The 25,433-nt window shown below is 42.3% G+C and overlaps 1 protein-coding gene across 1 annotated transcript in view; it reads right to left on the reverse strand.

Moving 5' to 3' along the window:
- Nucleotides 1–10,708: 10,708 nt before the first annotated feature.
- The window catches only part of nek11 (NIMA-related kinase 11), a gene marked incomplete at both ends in the record, with an annotated part of 50,980 nt that continues 36,255 nt past the window's right edge, over nt 10,709–25,433 (reverse strand). Inside the window, 3 exons of the mRNA XM_080857364.1 lie at nt 10,709–10,907; nt 17,868–17,958; nt 21,741–21,801. Coding sequence (XP_080713490.1) covers nt 10,709–10,907; nt 17,868–17,958; nt 21,741–21,801 — 351 coding nt within the window. The remainder of the gene's footprint in view (nt 10,908–17,867; nt 17,959–21,740; nt 21,802–25,433) is intronic.

Here is a 25,433-nt window from a genome sequence, read left to right on the forward strand (position 1 = left end):
AGAGACAGGTGTCCACTGGCTCTTTATCCTCCACACCTCCCCAGGTGTGGATAATCAGCCCATCAATGACACTCGTCATCCCAACTGATTTCACTGAATTCACCCTAGTTACCTCAGGACTCTGGAGCTGCATGTAAGCATATTTATTAGACAAACAACAACAACAATTGCAATCGGGCTCCCCTCCCAGCACAAGGCTGAAAGTGAAGGCAATGATAAACCCACTGCACAAGGATTATATAGACAGAAGTTTAGCTTCCAGCAGGGTTAACTACGTGGTGGATTTCTCACGTCCGAGGCTCCCTGTCTTGCAAGGATGGCAGTTTTGCACAAGGTCGGAAGAAACACAGTTCCTTTCTTATCTCCTCTGGTCTAAATGTTCTGGTCTCTCTTGTTCATATGCAGACTTAGTGGCACCTAATATTCTAGTTACACACAGAGAGAAAAGCCATGTTCCTGCTTTCATAAGCACATGATTCATACAAGGAATATATTAATACAAGGCACTTGATTATTATATTCTTAAGTCATTAACAGTGTTTGGAAATAATCTCTATCACCAACTGTTGCCTGCAGGCCAATTGCAGGGACCAGCTATAACAGTTCTAACCTGGCATCAGCAGATCTAACCTAGCATCACAACATTTGACACTTTGCAAGCTCAAATTGGGCTCCATCGGCCTAAAATGTGTGTATTCACATCAATGCAAATGTGAATTATTCCTTACATAAGCTACTTTATCTGATGTAAAGGTGTATATTCCTCAGAAATGTCCTAGTTTGTAAAGAACATCCTCCCCTCCTTTCTCAAACTCCTTGGTAAAATTGGTTCTCTGTATAATTCCAATCCTTCAGTGATAATTGCTCTGCCCTGCTTATCCATGTCTAATGTAACAGACTCACAACCTCCCTGTGTGCATTTAAATATGTTCATAGATGGTGTCATTGGTGTTCAAAAGAGGTTTCACCTTCATTTTTCTGCTCTAACCAATATTGTGGATGTGGAAATATTATAATCGGTTCATTCAAAAGGTGGTTCTATAGATTGGATTTATGACAAGATGGTTTCATTTCATAAATATCAATTTTGGGGGACTTCATCATAATTATATCTATGCTCACAACATTTTTCACACATTTGCAATGCCTGTGGCCTTCTGGGGCTCTAGAGAACACCAATTTAGTTGAAATCTAGATGAGTAATTGCAACACTGCCAAATTGTACAGCTGTACTTAAATATTTAGGTGAGTTATGAGATGAATTGAATCCCGGGTCATACACACCCATATGTAATAGGTGTTATTTTTTCTTAGCACAATAGAAGGGTTTAAAGTATTCAAGTTCAAGTTCAAGTTCAAGTGTTTTTATTTGTCACATACAATAAATTGAATTTGAATTCCTAGTGCAAACTTAAAGAAAATCATTTTGGTTGGTGTGTACTTGAATTTTGATCAGATTTCCTTATTCTATTAGCCTGGATACCAGACCGAACCCCGCCCACAACATTTTTGGTCTGGAAGTTCGGTCTGGCACTGCTCCGTTGGGGGGAAATTATCACAGATCCGAAACGGATCTAGCCAATCAAATTGCCAGGACGGGCTTTATACGATGATGGAAAGATGGCTTGAGTTGAATTAACGGTAGATTCGAAATCGAACTCGTACCGAGATGGCGGCGTCTCGGGAGCCTGTTAGTGGGAAATATTTTATGTGAATTAAGCTATCTACACAACTTTTTTATGTCTACATTGACTCGGTTAGTTGTGTATGTGCAACACGAATGTGCTCAGTATTGCAGGTCTTAACTAAAGCTCTCTAGCCCATTATTGTTAGGTCATTGCTAACGCTTAGACCAAAATTCTATTGAAACACATAGTTGCTAGCTAGCCTCGCTGCTAATAGGTATAACGTGAGCGCATTCATTTTGAAAGAGGAACAGAGAAACGCGATTAAGGCATTTGTCGATTGAAAAGATGTTTTTGCCGTCCTTCCTATGGGATCCGGTAAAAGTTTAATGTATCAGATGGTCATACTACGTTGCTCTGATTGGTTCTAGGTATCAAATTGAGCGAAGAGGCATTTTCTTTCCTGGTTCGTTGAAACACGCCCCATAATCATAGCTCAATGGAGCAGTATCAGACTCATATTCTGACTAGAATTATGAGTATGACATCATCAGGCTATTATTCTATGTATGTACTGTTAAATCCTATTTAAGCTGTGAAGTGGAAAAAAAAACACAGAAATTCACAAGTCACAACAATTTGTGCTTCCATTAATATTATACAGCCAATGGCGTGTTTTATTTAATTTGTGTAGCATAACAATCCATCCATAGGCTATGGTTTTCTTCAAAGATTTCGGCACCCACTTTTCTCTCTCTCTCTCTCTCTCTCTCTCTCTCTCTCTCTCTCCCTCTCCCTCTCCCTCTCTCTCAAGGAGAACTGTCAAGGCTCACCATTAATACATGATTCATTCTTATGTGGCCTGTGGTATTATTAAACCTAATTACATATGCTGGAGCCAGATGAAGAACAGAGATTAAAACTATGGCAGTGGCATTTGTGGCAGCTCATTCCTATCCAGTCTCCCCAATCATTCAGAATCACTGATTACTCAGACTATTCAGTATTATAAGACAAATCCAAAAGATAAATTGGTTGTGATATATTATGAGAAAACATTGACCTAAATCAAACTGGAAAATTGCTTACTGTTGGAAAAATCTTCATGAAGCAGTCATGAAACTGAGAACAACAAAATAGTTTAGAAAAACTTTAAAATGACTGTTACCACAAATGTTACCCATAGGTGTGTTTTATGTGTCCTAAGTTGAAATGAATAAGAAACCAACATTAACAAATGTTCATAAATTGCTTATAACGCCTTTGTTACCTTATAATAAACAATGTGCCACAACTGATTCTAACATAACTTTGGGGAATCACTTTAAAAAGATAATTAGTTAATGAAATGATTATTAGTTAATGAAAACATTTATGAAAGATATCCTTAATGCTTCTGCAAGGATCTCCAAAAGGAGCTCTCCCTCTGTTTTCATTGTCTTAAAGTCATTATCTGTTGGAATAAGCAGAAAGACTTTGCTTGTCTGAAAAGACTAGTCAACAGAATGTTACCTCTGATACTAAGGAAAACCTAAAGCTACTAATTCCAGCTACTAACATATTTCAACTCTCCATTTTGTAAAGCTCCAATGGGTTTTTTAAGGGGGTAAATTAAAGGTTTGGCATTGTGTATAACCATGCCCAATAAAGTGTGTAGATTCCGATTTACTCTCAACATTTCAGTTCTGTTAGTCAGAAATCAGCTGTGAGTTCCACTATAATCATCATCACTGATTGTTTCATGCATTTCAGTTAATCCTTTGCATCAACACTGGGCCTGTCCTTAGCCCTCTTGGTACAGCCCTCAGATTGCAGGTGTCACAGGTCTGCAGTTTAGTCGGCTTGGCCTCAATTAAAATTCTGAAAACTCCCTCAGTTTGAAAAAGTGGGTCAGCGTACGGAGCTGTCTCCAGTAGACTGGAACTGTCGCTTGGCTCTCCACCACTAAAATATCAATTAATTCATCTTATGGCAGCCGTGGACCGTGCAGAGCTGCATGCTAATTGAGACCAAGAAGGCTTCTGCAGGGCTCTGGGCACATTACAGTACTGAGGCACCGGTTTAGAATGGTATGGGGACTCTATAAGAAGTGTGTGTGTCTGTATGTGTGTGTGTGTGTGTGTGTGTGTGTGTGTGTGTGTGTGTGTGTGTGTTTGTGTGTGTGTGCTTGTGTGTGTGTGTGTGTGTGTGTGTGTGTGTGTGTGTGTGTGTGTGTGTGTGTGTGTGTGTGTGTGTGTGTGTGTTTGTGTGTCACCCCCAGATGATCATGTTTCCACTACTGTACGTAAGAGATGGCGTCCAGCACTCTACTCTGCTAAAGTGGCATTATGCAGTAATCGTACTTCAGGGTTAGGGTAAGTGAGCAGTTTTGCCGTAAAAAAATTAGGGCGCTACAATTACTTTTAATACGGAGAATAGCTTCCATGCCATTGCCATACCAGGGTCCGTAGTCATATTACTGGGTTATGTAGGTTTGCCTGAAGCAGCCGGTTTCTACTGTCTGCCAAACTAGTAAGTAGCTTATTTGCCGTCTTGCTTTGTCTTGTGTTGCACTTGCTTGATGTTTGACAGTGTAAGGACAGCTGTTGACTAACTAGATTGTCCTAGTGTCAAAGTAAGCACATTTCAAGACGTGTCGCTAGTTTTCGCCGCTAGCATCTCGTTAGCGATTAGCATTTATGCTGTTTAAAGAGAAGGTGTCCAGCAATCCTCTACTGTTCTTAAGAGATGGAGTCCAGCACAAAGATGGCTAGCACTCATCTGGCATTTATTCATTTGTTTTGTGCCTTACAAAGCTTCTGTGATCCACACACTTCAATGTATTTTAATTAATCTTCCTTTTTGCTCATTTTAGTCTGTTCCTGCCTAGAAGGCCAGCATTCCAGAGCCTCTTCACTGCTGATGATGAGACTGGTGTGTTATGGGTTCTATTTAATAAAACTTTCATGGCCCAAAAGCAGACATAATTAACAGAGATTGAGTTAAACAAGACTGGAGTTTAATGAGTCTTTCTTTACATACAGTCAGGTGGAAAATCATTAGGCTTAGTCAGCCCACATTTTGTAATCTCCAGAACACAAGACCCAAGAAACTAGGAGTCCAATGGGCTTAAAACAGAAAGTAGACAGACAGCAGAATCTGAGCACTAACTTTAGGCACTCACAGACCAGACTACAAGAGCAAAAATCCAAGAAGACCGAGATCCAGAACAATAGGCAAAGACAAATTGGAGGCAGAGTCCGAGTCTGAGTCCGAGTAAGACATGTAGTCAGTGGCGAGTGACTTTGCATCGAATGATCCACAGCGCCGAGTTTAAATGCTGTTGCTAATGAGGAGCTCAATCACAGGTGTGCTGGTAGCAGTGAGGGCAGTCTAAGTAAAACATTGAGCAGAAGAACAGGAAGCATGGCACACCAAAACACATGACAGGATAATTATGGAAAAGACCAGGCCGGATCGTGACCAAAATGACAGCTGACGCCCTATGAGGCATCTGGTTCTCAAAGTAGAGTTTCTAATGTTCTTATCCATCTGCACAGTTAAGCAGCCGCACCTCCCGTCGTTCTTTGTATCCTGGTTAAAGCTGGCATGCACTGTTTTGTGAAGGATGTGACGCACCCTTCTGGAAGATATTTTAATTTTCTTAAACGGAGTGGAGTTTCTTGAATGAGTGGAGTGGAGTGTCTTAAATGGAGCCATGATTTGAGAGAACAATAATAATAATGTGTTTCTGAATAAAGCTCTTTCTTTTTGACCTTTTTTAGACCATAATCAGTTCCACAAGTGCTGATGCTAAAGATAGTCAATTAGCCCAAAGAAGGCCGGCTTCATTTGCTCCCTTACAGCACAACAGTACTCAGACACACGGACAACATTGCAAAAGGGTTTTCTAATGATAAATGAGCCTTTAAAACATGATAATTTAGCTTACATAATGTGCCATTGAAACTATTTAACAACATTAACAATGCCTACACTGTATTTCTGATTTTGGGTTATGTGAATAAGAAAGAAAAAAAAAGATAACAAACACTATATATACTACCTTTCAAAAGTTTTGAGTCACGTATGTGTGACGTAAAAAGTAAATGTCCTTATGTATGTGTGTGTGTGTGTTATCCTAGTCATTTAGCAGATGCTTGTATAGTGCAGCAAAATGTCTATATATTTATATTTATACTCGGCTTTGTTTGATTTCGGGATACATACGCTGATGAGTAAGGTCAGGTCATACTTATTAAGATGGATTTACTCAACAGCCCACAACATATTTGTAATTCAGTTTGGATAAAAGGTCCAGCTAAATAATGACTGCAAATGTAAAAACATAAACATGTGACTTGAACTTAAACACAACATAAATCACAGACGTGTAAATACATGAACTTATAAATGAAAGTGTTTCTTAGATCTCTTAGTTATGGATGTAACCTCATCCTATGCATACTAAAACAGAAAGTTAACACATTTCAGATTTGATCAGGGGTTCATACTTCTCCTTCAGTGTGTGTCTTTGTGTGCATATGCTTTGACCATGACCATAGTTACAGAAGTCTTCTTGTAAAAATGTTCCAGGATTATGCTGCTCTCCATGCCCCGGCAAATTTCCCTTTGTGTAAATCACCTGCAAGTAGAAAGAGCCAATCAAGCCCCATTTTTCTCAGAGCTCTGGAACTCTCTATGCACACCCCTAGTTCTTTCATTCTTTTCTTACTCTCTACATATTTTTCTTTATGTACATCTTGTCCTTACTCGGTCACTCTCCCTTTTTCAGATTTCTCTCCTTCTCACACATTCTCTCTCTCTCTCTCTCTCTCTCTCTCTCTCTGCCAGAGCTTTGTCTCCTTCCCCACTGTGGTCTGCTGATGGTAAACAGGAGAGAAGAGCAGCAGGAAGCAGAAGGCCTCTTATTATCATGACTTCTAATTATGCCTCAGCCTCACGTGGATCTTGGTTACGGCGGACCTCACAACAACATTCAGCTAATACACTCCTGTATGGCTTCTGGGCCCTGTCAAACTGATCACTGTAATTGCAAGGTCGATAAGGTCTTTGTGCGAACAGGGGGAGTGGTCAGAGGATGTCTGCAATTGTCTTACACGAACTCCACAACAAAATTACTATGTGTCACCAACATATTTATCTGGTGTTTGTTTTTGTGTGATAATCATCAACTATTTGTCAAGAGAGAGAGAGGCCCCAAACGTACGGCTCGAGAGGCAGGAGAATTGAACAGACAAAAGATTTACTCACAACAAAACTGGAAAACTGGGTTAATCTGAGCTGCTCAGGAGACTGTGTTAGGGGCAGACAGACGAGGCCGATGACCTCTCCATGGACCGGTCAGGATGAGACCAGTGACAAAGCAGAGACCCTTATGAAGCCGGGCAGGAGGCCTGCAACGAAAGTGTAACCCTTCTGGGGGAAGGGCACGATCTTTGTGGCCAAGGCAGGAACCTCTAGCAGACTTGGCATCAGCTGACCCTGGAGCAGGCTTGTTGTAGGCCATCCCTGGAAGAGGCTGGACATTGGCTGCCTCAGGAACAGACTCAGGAACAGGCTAGGCATCGACTGCTTCAAAAATCAGCCACAACCAGCAAACCTCACTGTCCTCTAACTGTAATTTGCAGTGCCCTCAACTGAACCGAACCATTCAATCACAAGCACAATTGAATGGAATCATGGAACCACAGACCAACATTAAAAGGAATCAAAAGCTTAGTGATCAGGAAATAGATATACATGCTAATACGATGTCATCAAACAGAGGGATGAAACAGGGCAGTATTTCAAAATCTCTTTAAAAAATTCATACATTTCTACATAAATAGAAAATTAGGTAATTTTTGGTCAAAATCTTGCAAAAAACTTGTTCTACTGGCACCCATGTAATAAAAACATATTCCCGAAACCGATGATTTATCATGAGTATCATGATCTGTCTTTAATGTATTCCAGGATACATTAGATACATCCAGGATATAGAATGTGCAGCTAAATGTAGTTATCTTTCAATTCCAGTGGAGGCCTCTATCTCATTGCTGCTCTGAGCCTGAGAATCAGCCAGTTATTAAGGCTGTTTATCTGTAGGTGGATTGTGCTTAGGTGCTTTCTGTGTTTTTCACAATCTATTGTGTCTACATTGTACACATGCAGGGGAGAGAGAGAGATAGTGAGTCCAATGTGTGAAAGTGTGTGAAAGTGTGTGTGTGTGTGTGTGTGTGTGTGTGTGTGTGTGTGTGTGTGTGTGTGTGTGTGTGTGTGTGTGTGTGTGTGTGTTTGTGTGTTTTGCATCAACATAACATTAGTCTCCAATGAAAATTACCCCATGTGAGGGAATATATTTTTGGAGTTGCATCCACAACATTATGTTCAATCATGGGTGAGATTAAGTTATAAAATGAGGGCTCAGGGACATCTTGTCTGCAATCTTTTGGCAAATGATGACTATGAGGTCATAATTTGATTTAATTTAAAATCCATCATATCTACAGAAGCTACACTAAAGAACTAAGTAACGGATAATGTATAGTCCGCCGGTCAGTATCGGAAAATTGGATCAGGACCCCGAAGTGCAGCGGTTACTTGCCAATACACTGAAATATTTCCTCCTTTCTTTAATGATTTTGTTGCCCTTCCACTAAGAAAACATTGTTCACACAGACAGAACTTTAAAGTTTCAGGTGGCCTATTACTTGCTGACTTCAAGTTACAATTATTTTCCATTAAATGACCGGACTACTTGTGATGATATGAAAGATGTGAATTAGAAGCACAAAACCTGTTACCAATGGCAGCGGTACCAATGGCAGCGGGGGGTGGCCTATTCAAATCAATGAAACTTTTTGCAACATTATGTGGAGCCATATAATAATTTGAGACATTACAGTTCAGACTGACTGCTTACATGTTTGCACAAGTTCCACCTACTGTTATCCATAAGAGCACTAGAAACTTCAACTCCTTCTGGCACTGTGCAGATGTTCTGTCACAAGTGAATTGCTGATTACACAGTGCATTCACTGGTCAAGTCAGAACCATTAGCACCACCAGTCATGGTGCCTTGGGGTTATAGTATAGTTTTTTAATAAATGTTAACACTGAAAAGCAGCATGTTTGATCAATGCCAGAAACCAGCAGTGGTGCTGTGGTCCCCAAGCCAATGCACAACAGTATTATTCCACATTATACACCTAAGGCTGGCTTGTACAGGGGATTCAAAGGAGAAGCAGTGTTAATGTCACTGGCTGACTGACTCTCTTTGATTCCTGTGAAAAAGGTAGATCTTAAAACAGCATTTCACTTCGGTCTCCCTCCACTCGTCTGAGCCACCCTCAGATCCTTCCCACAATCCCCATGTGTTCGAAATGTAAACCAGAGATGAAAGCGGGAGAGGAAACTCAGCTCTGTCTTCTGATGTGAGGGCGTCAGACTCAAACTTGTACCAACTTTCGGGAGGAAAAGTATCGTTGCGATCATTCATTCTCAGGAATAAATATTCATTTAGAAACAGGTTGCTTCTGTTGGTTCCCTCACAGGTAATGATGAAGAGTGTTCAGGATGGAAGTTAAGCTCTGCCGGGAGCAGGGCTGATGAGTACATTACTGTGATGAAAACCCTTGGAAATATAAAACTGGTGTTTTAGGAGGTGTTGGATGAGCTCAGATATCCAGATCAATGCTAAATATTAAAGTCATCATTCTGAGCAAAATGTGCAAAAGTAATTTATTCACCGAAAGAAAAGACCATCTCTTCTACGAGGAAGCAGTCAATCATTTTTAATAAATGTGTTTTCCCCTGTGACAGCAACAAAAGTAATACTGTGAGAATGTGCTTATCTGGCAGTATGGTGGAAATATGTTATGATACAAAGTCTACGGTGCCAATTTTCTTTGTCCTGTTATTTTTTTATTATTATTTGTCTTCCCCAGTATCTTCATGCAGGGCAGGACACTTAATATGCATAATATATGTGATGAATCAACATCAGATGAAACACAAGTTACTCGAGCGAAGGACACATTGTTGTATTATTCTCGTAATTGTGGAATACATACAAATTCTATCACTGACTTTAGAAGAACACCAGAGTATTATCAGTGAGGAACATAAGGGGGACAAAGCCATGATGTTCTGAATTAGAAACATGAGAATGGGCGTACCTGTATGCGAAAACCAGAATTTCACATTCTTGTGCTTGTGGCAGAAGGGGATGGAGGAGAAGGGGAGGGAAAACAATCAGGAGCATGGCAGATGAAATCATACATGTATCAGGGTGAGCATGGTAGCATACATGTGCTAAATGTACACAATACATACAAACCTGACATGGCTAGAGGATAAGGTGGGGAGAGAGCATTCAAGTATTTCCTTTGCCTGATATCTTTAGAAATGTTAGGAACATCACCACCTATTCTTCCCTTCAGTTTTTCACTTGGTATGAAAAGTAAAATGAAAATTTGGAAAGAAAAGTAGAAAAGGAGTATTTTGCTGCCAAAAGTCTTGCTCACAGAAGTCATTTTTCAATATGAGTTTCTCTGAGAGTGATAGAGACCCAAAGAGAAAAAGGAACATTATATGGAAATGTTATTAGGATATCTGAGGCTGAAATATAGGCCTTGATATGAATATATATTAGACTTTATTAAATACTTAACGTGTAGTGGTTGATTTACAAGACATCAGGATTCAGAGCCATGAGTCATGTTCTTAAAGAAATTACACAGATTAGGAGGTCTTAACAAGTTTCAAATTGATGAATTCCTTAATTTATAATTCTTAAATTTTTTGCAGTCAAGGGAGACCCACAGGATACTTCATAATTCAATTCAATATATTAAGCATTCATAAATATGAAATTTAAAAGACGGGAGTCAGAGAATAACGCTTATGCTCCAAAAAGCCTAACCCCCACGCACCACAAGACATCTTTTCCTTTCTTGTTCTTTTCAGTAATGCAGATGTAATACAAACACCGCTGGATACCCAAGATGATAAGCCTTTGATATGCATTGTGTGTGTCTGTGTGCGTGCGCGAGTACATGCTCATGTTTGAGTGGATACCCTCTGAGGCCACAAATCATCTAGCTCCCACTCCGGGTCTCCTGGAGCTGCTCCTCATAGTAGAGCAGTTGGTCCACTTCGAAGCAGTCACTGGGTCTCTCCACCAGCTGGCTCAGAGCCTCTCGGACATCCAGCTCACTCTCTTTCCTCCTCCTCGCCTCCCTCAGATAGTCGTACACCCTCTGAAAGACATCCTCGCCCAGCCTCTGGGTCACTGCCCTGGAGAACACCAGCAAACAGAGAACAGAGAAACCGTTCAGTTCGGTTCTGCGTCTGTTTCATTTTCAGGGCAGGGCAGAAGGCCTTCTTATCTGATAGTATAGGTGTAAGGAGACACATACAATATATGCCAAACAACAGCCTTTGGGGCAGGATAACAAACATTTTCCACTGTGTGATCTTCTTCTTTTAAAAGACTTGCTGCGTTGACTTAGATTATCGAATTTAGATGGGAGCAATCACACTTGGTGGTGCAGGGCTGCAGTAATGGCAGGGTTGGACATTCAATACCCAACGGTAACATGTTACAGACCGAGAGGAAGCACTCTAGCACTGCTACTCTACAGAGTCCTATCTCTGAGGCACACAACCAGAAGTAATGCAATGGTGGCCTACTGGGAAAACCTTCATGAATAAACTCTGGCAGATGTGATACATACTTGGCCAGCCATTCTGAATCAGGTTGATTACTGCTGACAACTTTGGATTTTCCACCACATGGAAAAAGAAAGCAGGGAGTCATGTTTTTTTAGAGGACGATGGATATTATTACAACTTTCAATTGTGTCTTTTTTGTGTCTCTTTTGAGGTGAACTTTCCACCATTGCTTCATCATAACTCTACAATAACTGTGAAGCACAGGGATCTCCGGATAATTACAAATATACAGCACAACAGGCACTATTGCCATGGGTGACAATACAGGCAGTTCCTGGCAGACACATCAGCAACTGCACATTTCAGGAGCTGCCGTCTCAAAACTTTCTTTTTCAGATGTGCTCCTTGCTCCTACCTTAGTTCTACTAATTACGGCTGTTGAGGTAATATTTCAAATCTTGCCAAAGTACCTGAGTCATTACTGTGATAAAACAAAAATGGGAGTTAGACTAGACTGAATATAGCCCCCCCCCCCCCCCCCCAGAAGGTAGAAAACATTAAGTGATTCCAAATGGGCTTTTCAGTTAAGTGGAGCTAGTGAAAGTGCAGGAGAACTCTGAGAGCAATATTTCTGTCTGGCCACTTCAAATTATATTACATTTTTGGAGGGAATGAGTACAAGTGTGCTTGAATGAAGCCAAGCCAAGCCGACCTGATTTCTGGCCTCGGTTATAAGATGGCATGCAGAGCCATCCTGGTTATGAGGACTTATATTTCAGACTAGGTTTGCTGCCCTTGGATGGGTCTTGAGCACAGCAGGTGAGGAGCCATGTTGTCAACATGAGATGGATATGCATTAGTCAGTTTGGAGTCACATAGTTTGCAGTCTGTTGAAACAGTTCCGGGATGTTTGGTCCCACAGAGAGATAAAAGCTTGGCTCCATAGTGTGCAGCGGTGCACTGGGCTGGAACAGTGTTCTAACTCAGTCTCACAACACAGCCCTCTCATGGTCTTGGATTGCATGTCATGTGTTCCATGCCTAAACTGCACTAAACTAAAAGAAACATTATGATAAAATAAGAATATAATATGATTAAGAATACGTTTTTTTTCCGCTGGGGTAATTAGTTTAGAGCCTCCATCCTAAAAAAACATGAAAGTCACGTGTTGAAGTCAGCTGGCCTGTTTAACAGCTGAAAAAGTGGAGCAAAGTCAGCTTCACATGAACTTAATGTCACTCACAGATTGCACACAGATTCCCCGATGGCAGTGTCAATCCATTTATCAAAATACGTAAACAGATCCAGTATGGAAAATTGAACTGCAAAAGGATTAATTTTACCATCAACACACCACTGACAACAGCTCAAGGGAATTCTTCCAGTTCGACATCCTAAGCTGCTCCCTAGTTGCCTCCCCACCAGTGATGTCTGTTGAACTGACATAAGCATTTTGTGACACTGTCCTATCATGGAGATGCTCAGTGTTAATATGCAGGTCTGGGCCACTGGGGCTGGCAGATTAAGAGTGTGTGTCAATCTGTCCCTGGCTGGAGATGTGACAGTCTTGGCTTCTTCACACAGCTGGGTGTGATCCGTCATTGTCAGCCATCGCTTCAAGTCTGCCAGTTCCCACAGTGAGCTAAAAGGGTGCCCACCTAATCTGACAACACCTACCGTGAAACACTCCTAAAGTACACACAAGCAGACACACACACACACACACACACACACACACCAAACTCACACACACACACACACACACACATGCCCCCTGGCCTTCACCTGTTGTGTTGTCCAATGCCAGAAACACACAATGGACAAATACACTCAAAGTCACTCAGCAAATAACAAACATACATACACCCACCATCTTGTTTCCAGTGGTTCTTGGATACTCACATGCTGCTTGTAGCGGCACTAAACCACATGACCAGTGGTTGTCATTCTCTGCTGACACAGACATATTGCACTGAATCATAAGCAGGCTTCATAAGCTTGAGATGAAAACATCAATATTACGCCAAATGCCCCTCAGACATGCCAGCTCTGTCACACAGCTTAACCAGACATGCGAGCACATCTAGTGTTAAGCATTCACCTTTATTAAAGCACAACTCTGAACCTGAGGCAAGAGGTATGGAGGGGACATTAGGGCAGACATTACTGGAGGAAACTGCCAATCCTGTCTACTGCCCAGTCCTCTGCAGTAATGGAAAAATGTGGAGAGAGAGAAAGAGAGAGAGAGAGAGAGAGAGAGAGAGAGAGAGAGAGAGAAGGGATCAGGGTGCAGGGTGAGGAATAAATCGATTGAGCTCACCCTGCCCACTTATGTTTGCGCTAATGGCTGCCTCCTTCTACCCTTTCTGTCTGCACCACCAGATTCTGTCCACCAAAGTTTGTCACAAAGTTTGGCCATGACTCTGGAGTTCCTCATTCATTCCAGTTTCCTCTGTTCAGTTCAGATGCTTTTGCAATCAGCATGTCTGGCGTCTGATCGTTCTTCTGCCCATAATCTATTGGCTGTTTTTCATTCCAAGAACAGGTCAAAATGACCCCCACATCCTACCCCAAAAACTACCACCACGGCAAAAAGAAATAAATAAACCAAAAAAATGAATTGATGTGCAGGCCATTTAAAAAAAAATACATCCAAATCCATATCCAAACTGCCAAAGCTTTGTGTAGATAGCTTCCCTTTTGAATATAGCCAACAGCAAAATATATCAAAAATATCAGCCATGGTCCTCATAACTGCTTAAAATTGAGTTGAATTGCAATGATTTGTTTTGCTGAACAAACCCCTTTAAGGTATAATATTTGGAATGAGAGAGTCTATTGGTTTTCAAAAAAACGTGACCAGATAGTTCATTCCTGTGGTCAACTTCAGGAAAAGGGGATTGACAAGCCTGTCCTCTAATGAAAAACATCACTGGTTCCCTACAGTGTGGGTTTGGTTCCTGTAAGTGTAAGCGGCAGTTCCTCCCCCCATTTCTATAAAAATATGCAAACTATAATGGCAAGTCATACACATTTTGTAATAGAATACCTTTAGTGGCCACTTAGGAGAGAAATAAATGTAATCTAGACCATGTTTCACAAAGGTGTCTCTTTAGCAGTCATTCCTTTGGAGCATATAGTAAGGTCTCATCAAAGACTGGCTCAGGTGACCTTTCCAACAGGACCTGCAGACGTGATTTATTACAAGTCATCAATTTATCCACTTAAAATAGGATCTCTGATGATGAAAAATAACAGGAGCCAGCAGCCAATTGCTACACTGTGCAAAATCGTTAAATCTTAATGAGGATAAACGGTGGGGTCGAGCCTTCTAGGAAGAAATGTAACGCAATGAACCATCTTTTGGGGCTAGCATGGTCACAGTCATGTATATCTAAGTGTGTAATTTATAAACAATCAGATTATGCTTGCCTGCGTGTGTGTGTGTGTGTGTGTGTGTGTGTGTGTGTGTGTGTGTGTGTGTGTGTGTGTGTATTTGTGTGTGAGTGTGTGTGTGTGTGTGTGTGTGTGTGTGTGTGTGTGAGAGAGAGAGAGTGTGTGTGTGTGTGTGTGTGAGAGAGAGAGTGTGAGTGTGTGTGTGAGAGTGTGTGTGTTTGTGTGGGTGTGTGTGTGTGTGTGCGTGTCTGTGTGAGAGAGTTTGTGTGTGTGTGTTAGAGAGAGTGAGTGTGTGTGTGTGTGCCACCTGTGTAATAACCAAGCCATCAGTAGCCATGACAGTCGCCTTAGCACATGATCATCAGGCAGAGATTAATTTTACAGGTGAAAAAAATAACCTGCTTCACATGACAGCTAAATGATTTTTACATCACCAGTTAGCAGCATCTGCACCCATGATGAAAAACCAATACCTAAGAGCCTCTCCCCTGTCAATCAGGACCAGAAAACCATTATCAAACATAAAGCCATTTTACTGAGGCTGAATCTGATGGGCTGACCGTATATTACTACAGAGGACATGACAGAAGGGCATATCTTACTTCTCAGTAAATATTGGATTTTGTGTTGAAGACCAGGTTCACCGTTAAGTGGTGATTATGTTCAATAATCATTTCTTAAATCAACACAATTCTCTCAGCACACATCTCTACCCTTCTTAGACTCTACTCTTTTTTTGGTTAAAGCAAATAAACATACACAACCACAAACACTCTCACAAACACAGCACAAACACACACGCACACACAATCAGCACATGCACAGCTGATTACGGGAGGTAATCAGAGCTATGCAATCAAGCGGTCCTCTCCTCCTTAGTAAACACTGGCCAAATCTCCCACCTCCTGCCCAGTAAACAAACCCTCTCTGCCGTAATCAGCCCTCCACACAGCCGGGGGAAACTCCAGAATAATGAGAGCCGGCTGACGCACCAGCCCCCACCGCCCCCCGCCCCCACAGCCTCCACCACCACTGGGCCCAATCCCCCACCAGCCCTTTTTCCCATGGCTCTGGAGACGTGACATCCCTGATTCACACTGTTACTTCAGCCTGTATCTCGTATGCTCTCTCCGTGGTGGTTGCTCTCTCTCTCTCTCTCACTCTTTCTCTCTCTCTGTGTTTCTATATTGCATGTGCCGCTAGTTTCTTTTTCTCTCTCTCCATTTCATTCAGTCACTCCCTCGTCCTCTCTCCTGTCGTTCGCTGCGGCTCAATTCATCATCACATCCTCCGGCGAGATTAAAGAGGTTTCATCTCAGTAAAGCGTCTTTTCCCTCGGCCGTCTTTGATGTACGCCGCTAATGAGGCCCTCACACAGCAGACCGCTCACCGGCAGGACACGTGTAAACGAGCCCCATCGAGCTGCCACCTACCCGTCACTCCATCACCGCCACCCGGGAGAGATCACCAAAAAAACAGACATCATAAAAACCTCGACATGTCTTAGCACCAGAGTGAAACTACACAAGTGTCAAACGGACAAGGTGTACACACTGGTGAAGTGAGGCAGCAGCATTTGTGTGTTTTTTTGTAAATCAATATCCAAGCCACGTCAGCTTCAACAGTGATGGATAACCGCACGATGCTGTCACGCAGCATCTTCCTGTCTGAAGTGCTCGCACACCACAGCGACAAAGAGAAGAGGACGGCACAGTCTCGAGATGGAAAAAAAGCCGGGGAGAAAAATGCAGCTATTGCAAATTGCTACCTGTTAGCCTCTCATGTGTCTCTCTTTCCCCCACTCACTCTCTCCAATACCTCTCCCTCTCTCTCCTCATTCTCCCGTCATGAAACATAATCTGTGCTGCTTATGACAGGGCCTCATTTTTCTCTCCGCTCAAACAGGAAATGCCTCTCTATTACATTGTAAATTACAGTGTCTTAGTGTGTGTGTGTGTGTTTGAGTGTGTGTGTGTGTGTGTGTGGGGGGGGGGGGGGGGGGGGGGGTTTCTGATATGCTGTACATAAGTCACTTTGATGCCTCACCACATAGTGCACATGTTCACAACCAGTCCACAGGAGCTGTTCAGAGTCAGAGTTTCAAAAGATGTGAGGCACTGAGTATCAAGACACTTTTAGGTTGTGTTTGCTGTGTTAATTACAAAAACAACTCAGAAAGTCTAAGATTCCAAAGGGGCATCAAGGACAGACTGATTACTGTCTCAGCTCATCTCATCTCTAGCTGCCCTGATCAAGGACAGACTGATCACTGTCTCAACTCATCTCATCTCTAGCTGCCCTGGCTCCCGGCCCCCTGCTATGTGATGCACTCAACAAACAGTACCAGATACCCAAACATGAGTCTCAGAGAGTCAATTAGTGCAGTGCTCTGCTCTCCCCACAGAGAGACAAAGGGAGAGAGAGAGAGAGAGAGAGAGAGAGAGAGAGCAAGAGAGGGCGAGAGAGGAGCAGAGAGGGACGCTGAGGGGGCTTCTTCTGTGTAAACAACCTTTGCAAACATGAGTGCCATAGACAGACTGAGAAGAGCAGAGAGATGTGGTGAGGAGTTGGGGTCTGCCTTCGTTCTGCTGCACTATACTGGCCCATCCATATAAAGCAATGAACAAGCAAATTAAAGTAAGACAATATAAAATGCAAATATTCCACACATAGATAAAGTCAGTCAAAGATTGTGAAGTTAAATTTGATTAAAAAAAGTGACCAGGTATCTATCTACATGATCATACAAAAGGTTTCCATGGCCTGGTGACTTGCATGGCCTGTGCACTCAGGTCTCTAAGGAAATCAGCAGGTAGGAGGCCTCATGGCTCCGGCCTGCTCGACACACGGCTGTGAGCATAGCCGTCCAGCTCCCTCCAGCTCCCCCAAGCAGCCAATATGCCAGATAGGATCTCTGTGGGAGGGGGGGGGGGGGGATATGCCCTGAAGACAGTTATTTCAGCTGCAATAAAAATGTATAGGGGATGTTAACGCCGTGACCGAGGCAGAAAGTGCTCTCTCTGGGTGGACACACTATCACAGCTACATTCATGGATGCTTTCTTTATTTCACTCCATCAAAATGTGCTCGGTGGAAATACACTTGTCTTGAAATGATGGATTATTTTGTTTGTTTGTTTGTTTATATATTTTGCAGTGAGGTGGAAATTGAAGAAATCCCACTTACTCTCTCATCCGCTGGATCCTGCTCCGTGCCATGGTGGTGTTGATATGGGGGGGTCCCCGTGAACCGCACTGGATTTCTTCTGCCCCGACTCCTGAAACACAGCAGACAGCAAACCTTAGAGCTGATCCTGTTCCCCTGCCACACATAAACACACACATAAAAACACACACACACACACACACACACACACACACACACACACACACACACACACACACACACACACACACAAACACTCGTACTGTCCACACACTCAAACGTCCGGATACACGGCCATGGACACAACTTCAGAGGTCGATAAAAAGACAGCTTAAAAATACATCTTGTCCACAGAGATAACTTGTCCTGGTGGATGTCTGGGAGGATGTATTTATGGATCCTGAGTTCAGAAGAGGCCACTAAACCACTGTCACGCACAGACCACTTTCATTTATTCCTTCAAACTTCAGCAACGGTGAAGACTGTCAGTTGGCTTTTTTTACATCCCCAAAAAACAGCTTTATATCACACTGTTAGGAGATCAAATTCATTCCGGCATGTTGCTGTGGAACCCATGGATAAACCTGTCCTATGTGAGGGGCTGTCTAAGTGCTAAGTTTATTAAAACTAAAATGTAAGGAGTGCCTGTTCAATTGATCTAAACAGCCAATATTATATTGATCCTGTAAACCGCTTAGCAAGTCCCCTGGCCCCTATGGCATTTGAACCTTGGCCTAGGGAAGGGGGGAATTGATTTGCATATTGATTTCAGTTTCAGGTAAATAAGGATTCAAATCACATCAATGCACAAAATCTTTTGAAATTCAGGTACAGCACAGTTTCACTTCTGAAAATGAATCATATAAGAAAAAACGTAAAATGAGAAACCCTTGGCTGAGTTTGAAATTGCCCTGCCGGCATGTATGAAGTGTTCTCTGAGAGAGAGAGAGAGAGAGAGAGAGAGAGAGAGAGAGAGAGCAGGAGGGTTTGGGTTGTGCCTTGTGAAGAGCGCCATGACATAAAGCCTCTCCACAGGCAATAAGGAAGAGAGAGAGAGAAGCCTCCCTGAGCTGTCAGCAGCTCTCACCTGGATGACATGAGGGGTTATGGGTGTGTGTGTGTGTGTGTGTGTGTGTGTGTGTGTGTGTGTGTGTGTGTGTGTGTGTGTGTGTGTGTGTGTGTGTGTGTCTGTGAGTGTGTGTGTGTGTGTGTGAGTGTGATGTTTCAGTACATTATTATTCAGTACTCTGGCAAATATTTTGCATCCACTACATGACTTATGCATCCATGCAACAATGGCACATGCACATGTATAATGGAAATATACTAGCGTGTGTGTGTGTGTGTGTGTGTGTGGGGGGGGGGGGGGGGTGTGTCTGACTAGGTGTAAGAGAAAAACAGAGAGCAAGAAAAAGATTCTACGGCACCATTTCCTATCACAGACTGTGCATGTCAGACACTGCTCACCAGTACACTGAACAAAAAGCTTGGAGACGGTCACCATGGTGAGATGAGAGACTCAAGGGTACAGGCAGGACAATAGCAATGCAGTGTGGGATACTATAGCGCCACATGATCCTGTCATATTCACGAGGCTGGGAATCTTAATTACATACGGTGAATAATTAAAGCCACTGGAGAAGTGGACTGGAACCAGGACCTAGAGAGGCTTGGAGCAACTTCATTAGTGCACAAAATATTCAGCTTGGAAAAGACAAACGGAAGCTGAGATTTGTAGTTGCCTCTAAGTCTGAGCAGCGGAGGGTTAATTCAAAGAGGAACTAGAAATCCTAATCAGTGTTGAAGGTGTAGCAGTCTAAACAGGTTTGGAATAATGACTGCAGGAATCTTTAGTTGTAGATGATGAGATGATAAGGGGCAGGCAGTCTGGCCATAAGATATTACTTCAGAGATCCTTTTTTGAAGATCAATTGGATCCAGCAGGTGCTGCACACAATGGCTTGCTGGTGAGACTGGTTTACATGAACAGAAAATAAGAAACTGCAGTGAAAAGAAATACAATTTAAAGGCTTTCAGCAGCATGTTATGATATTAGCTCATTTAACTTCAGAAGACACTTTTGGTCAAGGCAAATTACCAATCACCCCATCCCCCAGCATTATGCCTATGGGAGGTTTCCAGACCACAGTGTATTTATTTTAGGAAGGCAACATCAAGCTGGGAGGGGGCCCATCATGGAAGATGTGGTTCACAACACAGGAGTGCAGGCAGGCCAGTATGCATAAAACATGTGCATACACACAGAACATCTACTTCACTCCAATACTCAATGCAAAACTGTGCCTCAAATATGCCACTTACAACACCATCTCAATACAGAGCATGAACCTTCTCATGAAAAAGCCCTGAAAAACAGGTGTGCATGTGTGCAACTGTATGCATCATTCATAAAATGTGTATGTCCTACATTACTGTGATGAAAAAGAGAAGAGAGAGAGCTTTGGTGAAGAGAGGTGAGTTTATCCCCCGATGGTCCATAGCCAAACTTTATACTGTTCTACTTTATCGAGTCTCATCGAATTGCTTGTACATATTTATTGCAGATGGTCAACTATTCTGCACTAATTTTCACACGTAGTGGAGGTGGACAGACTTCTGAAGCTGAGGTTTTACCAGAGGGCGGAAATTAAATTAGATAAACAAGGCCTTAACCCATTTTTCAAAATAACGTGACAGATGATGGTAGAGGCAGGCAGCAGAAATGAAGAAATCCTGCAATGACAGTCATCCCATTCAGCGACAAAACTTCACGGAAATAAGAGAAAGGCAAACAGCAACCAAGCCACTTCATCAAATGGAAAGTCAGGCTGCAATCATGGTGCTCAATCTGCCTGGCAATGGAAGCTTGACTTGAGGATTCATGGAGACAAACAAATCACATGAAACCTTAAAGAGTAGCATGGGTGAAAATTAATGGAGCAGGGCAGAAATAGAGGAGAACACATCCGTGTCGATAGTGAGGTGAGGGTGGTACACCTGATACAGTTAACGCCTGTCAATAGCTCCTCATTAATTGCCTGATCGTTGCAAATGCCTTCCTGTTTCTACAAGAGCAAACCAACCAGTCCTAACCCATCACAATTAATGTACGTATGCAAAATGCTTATCAATACCTCGTTCCTCTGTAGGAGGGGAAATGTGTCAAAGCACATAATCAATCGATGCACAATGGGCCCAATTACTCTGCCAATTGTAGCCCCTGTTCCATTTACAGTGGGCGGTGACCTTCACAGATGACATGGTGAGAGTCCAGACCTCCTGTGTAAGTGGCCAGTCATATCAAAAGGTGTATGCTGTTTTTCTGTCCTTTCTTTAACCAGTGGAGGACAGTTGAGAGCCTCGTTTTTCCTCCTCAGTGACAACCAAGGACAATTGGGACGTGGCCTCTGGGTGGGGGAGTCTGCTGACCTGGCGGAGTGTCAGTGGAATCACTTTAGTACGGAACTCGCAAGTCCTTCCCACTGTGCTCTATTCCCCGCTATGCTGCGCTGGCAGTCACACTTACGCCTACCATGCCTGTGTGGAATGAGCCAGTGCTTTCATGTTCACTTTCATGAATGGAATAAAAGACAATTAACATAAGGCTATTTTTGTAGTTTACCCAGAGTCAGTGAAATATATGTTATGTTTTTTCTAGATTTGTCAGCACAGTACAAAATTATTCTTCATATATATATAAAGTATATTCAAAGTATGAAATCAAATCAAGCAGTGTCTTGTACAACACTGACAGTCCAGTCCATGAATGTACAAGTTAATAAAACTACCCTTCCTTTTTGAAGGTTAAGTAATACATGATGTGTCCTAACACATGCCTCAGGCATCAGGATGATCAGAAGCATACATTATTGATTGGATGGTATAATTACTTACCGCTTGGCTCACTGTCGAGGACATTCTCCATATGCCACACCATGGCCTCGAGGTCACCGTCCTGGGGAAGAGCACATAAGTCAGACCCCAGTCCGTCACTCCCTGCTGGAGCAGAGCAGTGTGGGATACTATAGCGCCACATGATCCTGTCATATTCACGAGGCTGGGAATCTTAATTACATACGGTGAATAATTAAAGCCACTGGAGAAGTGGACTGGAACCAGGACCTAGAGAGGCTTGGAGCAACTTCATTAGTGCACAAAATATTCAGCTTGGAAAAGACAAACGGAAGCTGAGATTTGTAGTTGTCTCTAAGTCTGGAACAGGTTCTGAGCAGCGGAGGGTTAAACAGGAAGAACTGGTTAACATAACAACATATAGTAAGAAACTGAATAGAAAACGTATTTAACTGGCTTTAGCAGTATGACTTAAGGCCGAATTATGCTCTGTTTTAGACGTAACGCGTAAGCACGTAATTTACACAAGGAACTTGTTTTAGACAAGTTTTGATTTAAGGTTCGTTTTAGACGCAGAGCCGTGTTGCAAGGCTTGTGAGCCGTGTTGCGTGTTGCAAAGCAAATTGACGCCAGAACTGTAGATTTTTTTTTTAGTTAAGTAAGCTTATTTATTGCAGCAGGACAAAGGAAAAAAACTTACCGGAGCATGAAAGTGTAGTGGGCGAAAGGCTTGATGTTATGAATACATGTGCTACACAAAATACAAATGTTGACAATTCAGTACCAGTGGCGAAAAAGACAGCAAATGATGCAAAAGTTCGTTTATTGACATCTTTTAATGACTGCGACAGGCTTTAAAACGATGTGTTTATGAGTTACATTATTCAAAGACGAGGTGGTAAACGGCGAAATAATCTCATCATGTTGTCAATGCTTGTAACTACAATGGTGCTGGCCACAAGGTAGCGGCAGGTTACTGTTAACTTTTGTATGAGCAGACCGGGCTCATTCTATCAAACTCGCTGGTGCAATTCATGGATTCACGTCAATATAAACTCAATGAAAGATATCACCATGACTCACAAGTGGCGGAAAATGAATATGAAAGTACCTATTTGTTCGTGAATGACCACATTCTCTCCAAACAATCGCGGGTGAGAATGGGATATTCGCGGTAATTTGAGCGTCCTTATAAGTGTTTAAAGAGGATTTGTAAAGGAGTTCATGTCTTCGGACCTCTTCTGTTATGTTTGTTCCTAAACCATAAGAAAAGGCTTGTGAGACGGTCTGCAGGGTATTCATGATTTAAAAAAATGTCTGGGTCTAAAAAAGACAGTATGCTATTAACCCGGAAACGTGAGACTCTGTGTGAAAGGCTGTGGTAGCCGGCCAATCACAGCCTTTGCGAGCTGTGTAGGGCCGTAGTGTTTTAGTCGCATAGTCAGGAATTTTGGGCGACGCACTTAAGCACGTAAGGGGGGGTATTTTACCGCGCAAGGGGGGGTTGTGTATCTTACGTGCTTACGCGTTACGTCTAAAACAGAGCATAATTCGGCCTATAGTATGAACTAATTTATCCACTTCTGAAGACAGTTTTGCTTGAGGCTCATTAGCCACCACCCCAACTCAAGCAATATGCCTATTGAGGGTTCCCATACCACCGTGAATTAATTGTAGGAAAAAAACCTCAAGCTGGGAGAGGGTCCATCATGGAAGACGTGGTTCACAAAGTCAGTTCCTAGTAGGATCATCAGCCTGTCAGAAAGCCACAACTACCAGAAGAGTTGTGGCATCCCCATCTGCTGTAAATCAGGGCACCCATCTCCAGAGATTTCAATCGGAAGTAGCTGACAACAGCATTGGTGAAATGACAAGCATTCACCCATCACATGATCCCAAAGGTGCTGAAGCACGTCCTATGTGACATTTTATACTGAAGTAAAATCTGGGCTGGATCTATAGAGTAGGCCAGTCTTCATCATCATGAGCTTCATCACAGCTGCCATTCCTTGCAGTAAAACTATATCTGGACAGACCCTGAGCTTTCCCATCAGTCGCATGGCACTCACATGTGTGCTTTCACCCTGTCAAAATGGCTGCCTTTTGAGATTTCCCTTCTCTGCATTAAAAATACTGTCAACTAAATAAATAATTGCATCTACAGATCCTAATCATTAAAAATTTAATTCTTCCTGTTTTCCCTGGAGATACGTCTAGCTTGATGGGACAGAAGGAGCAACCTAATTATGGAAAGATAAAAAAAAAAAGTCTTTTCCATCTCTCTCTGACTCTCTTCCCTTCTCTCTGATTCACTCACTCTCTCTAATCTTTCTCTGCTTTTGTCTGGAAAGTCCTTTCTGTCCCAGACTCTAGCCTTCGCCCGCAACAATGACAAATAGTTTTAATCTCGCTTTACTTACTCTGCCTGTCCGTACAGAGCACAGAGATTAGATTGGAGTCAATAAGGTCGACTCCAGCAGATGACTGGGGGACCCTGGGGAGGACGGCACACGGCACAGAGCCCAGGGGCTTCAGGCTACAGCGTCTGCACTCTCTCTGCTTACAGGCCCCGGCCATCCTATAGAGAAAACCTAGCATCCCGGCAATCAGAAGACGCTAATGTCATTATATGGACTAATACTGCCCATATCAAATAAGATTTACATAATTCAGATGCGATAACTATAACAAACAGCTGACTACATTGGCGCACACATGATTATCATAGATATACTGTAGGTGTGGGTGTACAAATGGGTAATCTCACAGTCCAACCATGCTGAGTGACAACTACAAGCGTACTTTCATGATGGGGACGAAGGGTACGCAAGGCTAATGCCAGTCAGGCATAAATGCAAGCTGTATGAATAATTTATGTTGTTTAAGAAGTCAGGGCATTCTGTTGATAACATACTGTATAGCACAGCATATTTAAGTGCACGTATAAGGCCTGAGCCTGAAAATTATTATATAAAATGACTGTCTCTCTACAATAGTGTGTTATTTGTATTGTCTCTCTGTCCCCCTCTCATTTTTTTTATTGTTTCAGTGTTATCGTGCTGCATTCAGAGAGTCCCAGAAGCGGTCACTAAAACATGGTTATCTCTAGGAGCCCAAGCAGCGGGGATCATCCTTCAGCCAAGTCCATTCTGGCAAAGAACTGTGGCCATTCATAATAATTTTATATTTCTTTCTCTCCATGACTTTTAGAACTTGGCCACCCACGTTGTTAATCCCTTGTGAGACATTTGTTTCCCTAGTGGAAAAATAAAACGACTTGAAGTAAGGTTCTGTAAATGGTGGAACCTACTGTTTCTATACTGCTGCACAGAAAAACAAGAAATAAAGCTTTACCGAAAACACACAGATTTCAAACCTTAGAAATCTGCTATAACTGACTATAATTTCAATGTTATTATCTGACTGCAAACTATGCTTCAGGCTCTACTTTCTGGGGTGCACTACGACTAATACTACTAAATTTTGTGCTTGTGAACAAATTAATTTCTGTGTAAAGGCAGTAGATGAGGTTTCATATTTCACACAGTCCAAAAAAACCTCCATGAACTATGTTGAATCTTTCTCAGCATCTAAAATCAGAGACAGTGCGCGCATCCTCAAAGCCGCCAAGGGGTGATGTAATGGTTTGGTCACCATTTTACTCAAATGTGTATTATAATTTAATTTCTCTTTCATGCTTTATAAAATGAATGCATGTGTTAATGAGAATTAGAA

Source organism: Sprattus sprattus (genome assembly GCF_963457725.1).
Source record: "Sprattus sprattus genome assembly, chromosome: 19".
In the NCBI taxonomy this organism is placed as follows: Eukaryota; Metazoa; Chordata; class Actinopteri; order Clupeiformes; family Clupeidae; genus Sprattus; species Sprattus sprattus.